Source organism: Octopus bimaculoides, chromosome 25, assembly GCF_001194135.2.
Source record: "Octopus bimaculoides isolate UCB-OBI-ISO-001 chromosome 25, ASM119413v2, whole genome shotgun sequence".
NCBI lineage: Eukaryota > Metazoa > Mollusca > Cephalopoda > Octopoda > Octopodidae > Octopus > Octopus bimaculoides.
Window position 1 is genome coordinate 25,888,887 of NC_069005.1, and position 5,034 is coordinate 25,893,920.

The 5,034-nt window shown below is 33.9% G+C and overlaps 1 protein-coding gene across 1 annotated transcript in view; it reads left to right on the forward strand.

Moving 5' to 3' along the window:
• The window catches only part of LOC106878836 (DNA excision repair protein ERCC-6-like), a 51,624-nt gene that overhangs the window by 31,881 nt on the left and 14,709 nt on the right, over positions 1–5,034 (forward strand). Inside the window, exons 8-11 of the mRNA XM_014928177.2 lie at positions 928–1,033; positions 2,397–2,527; positions 2,814–3,123; positions 4,490–4,603. Of these exons, the coding sequence (XP_014783663.1) occupies positions 928–1,033; positions 2,397–2,527; positions 2,814–3,123; positions 4,490–4,603 (661 nt within the window). The remainder of the gene's footprint in view (positions 1–927; positions 1,034–2,396; positions 2,528–2,813; positions 3,124–4,489; positions 4,604–5,034) is intronic.

The following is a 5,034-nucleotide window of genomic DNA, read 5'->3' on the forward strand; positions in this document are numbered from 1 at the left end:
AAACACTTTGAAACTTGGAACACTGGTAGAATGTGTCATATAAAACATCTTTTTCTCTTAGTCTTCTTAAAAAAAAAAGAAATCCATAAATTATTCCATGTTAAAGTTGTATTTCTGTAATTTCAACCAATCACTGACGTCCATTCAGCCAAAGTGCCGGCTACATAAACAAACGATTCTGAAACAATTAACCCTACCCCTAACCCTAACCCTAACTCTAACCCTAGGGTTAGGGTTAGGGTTAAAGCAAATTTAAAATGAAAAAAGCAAATAAAACGAAGGTATGGAGATTAAATACGCTTTACATCGCTTAATCAGCCAAAGGAGTAAATGTAAACAACTGAATACTTGTCAGTGATTGGTTGAAATTATCGAAATAAGACAATTTTTTACATGAAATAAATTCGAATACAAAAATATTTTTCTGTTCTATAGCACAAAATAGATAAGTTGTCTTTCTAGTTTGTTCTAACAGAACATCCTCATTTAAGTGGCAATAAATATGACTTCTCAATATTTTCTATCTCTTTCTAGCTATAGATATCAAGTTGTCTAAGATTTCCCATTGTATGTCTAGACAATGGTACCTTAACACAGGGGTTTTCAAACTGTAGGCCGTGGACCACATGGGGTCTGTGGACAGCAAATACTTTTTAATGGCAATTTGATTTTATATATGTTTTTTTAATCAAAATCTTTTAATTGACAATAAACCTATTTGTTAAATACTATTAAATAAATAAATGTAAAAATATGTTATTTTAAGCAAATATTTATGTATAAATTTCATAAGCGTTTATAAGGGGGTCCCTAACCCTAAGGTAAAGCCTGAAATATAAAAGGGGTCTGCAAGTCAAAAAGTTTGAAAACCCCTGCCTTAATATATAATATGGTAAATCTTTCTAAAGTCCTTGTTTCTCTTTCCAGTATACCGAAATTACCACGGAAAAATGATCTGATTATCTGGGTGAAGATGACCGAAAACCAAAAACAGGTCTACGAATCTTATCTATGCTTAGATGAAGTGAAACAGGTGAGAATTAACAAGTCTGTCTTACATTTAGATAATGCCAAACAGGTAAGAATTTTAAAAAAATAAAAGCTGAAATAAACAATGGATATTGTGTTGGTCAGTTCAGTAGATATTGTGTGGAAGGGATTTTTAAATTAAATTCTTTTACTTGTTTCAGTCATTTGATTGTGGCCATGCTGGAGCACTGCCTTTAGTCGAACAAATTGACCCCAGGACTTATTCTTTGTAAGCCCAGTATTTATTCTATCGCTCTTTTGCTGAACCGCGAAGTTACGGGGATGTAAACACACCAACATTGGTTGTCAAGCAATGGTGGGGAGACAAACACAGACGCAGAAACATATACATATATATAAAGACGACGGGCTTCTTTCAGTTTCCATCTACCAAATCCATTTACAAGATTTTGGTTTGTCCAAGGTTATTGCAGAAGATGCCACAAAATGGGAGTGAACCCGCACAGAATTAACCCTTTTGTTACCATATTTCCGTTGAGATGCTCTGTATTTCTTTCAATTGATTTTAAATATAACAAAGAATTTAGAAAAATAACTTAGTTATCATTCAGCTGGTGTTAGGAACATAAATTGTGACTAAGGTTTGGTGGAAGATTTTAATTCAAAACTTATGAAAACAAGACATTTGTACTACAGAGCCAGAGACGATTTCAGGTGGGTTGGTAATCAGAAGGGCTAACAGTAAACTTATTGGGTTATTTCTGAAAACTTTACCCAAAAAACCTGAAAGCATAGACAGTGTTGTGTTTGTATGGAAAGATAGTTGCTCATTTGCTATTCGTTGAAAAGTAAAAGAAATTGGAATACGATGATTACTTAATGCACTTTATATACTTTATGCACAATTTTACAGACTTAATACATAGTCCCCTCCCACTTTATCTCCCACTCTTTGCCGTACCCTCTTTTTCTCTTCTTGTTTTTTTTTGCTCTTTGCATTTCCCTTCAACTAATCATGTGAAAGTGTTACAGACAGGCTAAGTAACAGGAAAAAAAACTTAGTTAAAAAAAAAAAAACGTTACACATTTCACTCTGTGGTATTGAACAGAATATTTGCTATAACGATATTTCTGCTTCAGCAACTCAGTACTGAACCCATCTGAAATGTAATGGAAAAATAAGTCAGTTTCAAAGCATTGATGTCCAGCTCAGAAAAGCAAAGTCTGAAAGGAATAGAAGTCATTTCCTTTGATTTCTAGATAGAAGCAAATAAGAAATAACACTTACTGGCCAAAGACAAAAACAAAATAATTTTGCTACACTGTGTAATATATCTAACACCTACCAAATGTATTGAGTGACACATTTGTTTGTCCACTCACTTGTATCTCTCTATCTTTCATAGCTGATGTCATCAAGTAAATCTCCACTTGTGGCTCTTATCATACTCAAGAAACTGTGTGATCATCTTCGTCTGATGTCTGTGAGAGTTTGTCGAAGTCTGGGATTGCTGACCAAAGAGGAAAGTCGAAAATTGTAAGTGGAATTGATAGTGGGGGTGGATCGAGAGACAACTACTAGGTTGGTGCATAATTACAGTGGCTTTTTTTTTCAGCGACGTGAAGCGGAAGCGACAAAAAAAAACATGTCCTTTCGGTAAGCAATGCTACTTACCACACAGCCGCTCCTGCGCCTATATTAATTTTAACGAATATTAATTTTATGTATTGTTGTTAGTTGGTAAGTATAAAAAGAAAAAAAATATATATTCATAATATGATGTTAATGGTGTTTTTTTTTTTGTATTGTTTTTTTTTTGTAGCCGTTCATCATTCCATCACTTAGATGATCCAGATGAGATTGCTGAACAGACAAAGGAAATGAATGTTTTAGACCAGAGTTCTAAACACACCAGTGGTAGCAGCACCATCAGTAGCAGTGAGTTCAATGAGAATGCTTGTGCTGCCACTCAGCTTAATGGTATTCCAGACACCGTATTATGCCAAGAGTCTGGTAAACTGATTGTTCTTATTGAGCTGCTTGGTTATATTGTGGCCACTAACCACAAATGTGTTGTCTTCTCCCAATCAGCCAAAATGTTAGACATCATTCAGAAAATTCTGAATAACCTGGTAAGGCTTTACATATCATCATCATCATCATTATCATCGTTTAACGTCCGCTTTCCATGCTAGCATGGGTTGGACGATTTGACTGAGGACTGGTGAAACCGGATGGCAACACCAGGCTCCAATCTAAATTTGGCAGAGTTTCTAGAGCTGGATGCCCTTCCTAACGCCAACCACTCAGAGAGTGTAGAAACAGTGGGGCTCGTCCGGGATATATATATATATATATATATACATATACTAGCTGACGTACCCAGTAATTTCCGCGAAAGCAGGGCTTATCTCTTGGTTCCGTTCTCATAATTGTTTCACTAATCCAATAACAACAATACAAAATAGCTAGCCCTTAAAACGGCTTTTGTGCATTTATATAGAATACCGAACAGTCTTACACAGGATCTTGTTTTTAGGAATTCTCAATAAGTTATGAATACCTGAATTGTAAAGTCAGTTATGTAATAACATGAAATTAGTTACCCGATAGTAAGAATTCAAATAAAGTAGCCCCGAAAAGGGCTTTAATGTTTCCAGAGGTTTTAGAACTTAGGAGGAAATACTAATAAGGTATGTATACGAAAATCATGATGCATGTTATGTAATAACAGGCTAATCAGATATGAGATAATAACAATTCAAAGTAAATAACTCTGAAAAGGGCTTTTGTGTGTTCGCAGAGAATATTACCCTCAGCGGCGCTAGTGTTGGTATATTCGTGAATAAATCACTAACGAAAATAAGTGGATCTGTTGTTTAGGAAAATACTATTTACTTGTTTAAGGATTGTACTGGATAAATTGCAAAAGTAACTCAAATAGTTCAAATACTAAGAAATAAGCATACTCAATTTCATTTTTACCTAGTAATTTAGGAAAATGAATGTGTTATTTCTCTTGATTTTTAAATTAAAATATGTTAGATATATATATATAAGGATCCCTTCCAGAGGCCCTATTATCGATTTTTTTCGACAATCAGAGTATGCCATGAGGTTTCCAGACATGAGTTCTATTCACATGTCAAGTTTCATCAAATTCGATAAAATGATGTAGGAGGAGTTAACTAACAACTCCACAAACGCACCCACAGACAAAATTTCCCACATATGTAGTAGATAATCAAAACTTAGAAACATCATATGGGTTGATATATTATTATTACAGAAAATGAAGTAAATTTCAAGCATGGGATAGCTGTCTACAAAATTGGGTACATAAACTTTTTTTTTTTCTTGGAGTATTTACCCAAATTTTCAAGAAATATTCTGGATCGTTTTAAACTTATTTTGTGCTTGACTTTTGGCCCAGCCTGTATAAATATGTGTATGTGTGTGTATAGATATATAGATATATATGTATTGTTTCTCTCGTAGAAGTACAAATATGTCCGAATGGATGGCAAAGTCATAAAATTAGAAGAGAGAGCAAGAATTATCCGCAAATTTGAGACAGACAAGAGCATTTCTATATTCTTGATGACTACACAGGTAAGATTTTGTTGAACAGCTGACAATAATAGTTTCTTGCATGTGTCTGTGGTTGTGTGCATTGTTAGATGGTTGCAGTATACTTCTGCACTTTCTTTAACCCTTTTGAAACCGCCTCTGGTTCTGTAGTACAAATGTCTTGTTTTCAAAAGTTCTGAATTTAAAATCTTCCACCAAACCTTAGTCACAATTTATGATCCTAACACTAGCTTAATGATAACTAAGTTATTTTATTAAATTCTTTCTTATATTTAACCCTTTTGATACCAACCCAGCTGAAACCGATTCTGGCTCTGTAGTACAAATGTCTTGTTTTCAAAAGTTCTGAATTTAAAATCTTCCACCAAACCTTAGTCACAATTTATGTTCCTAACACTAGCTTAATCATAACTAAGTTATTTTACTAAATTCTTTGTTATATTTAACCCTTT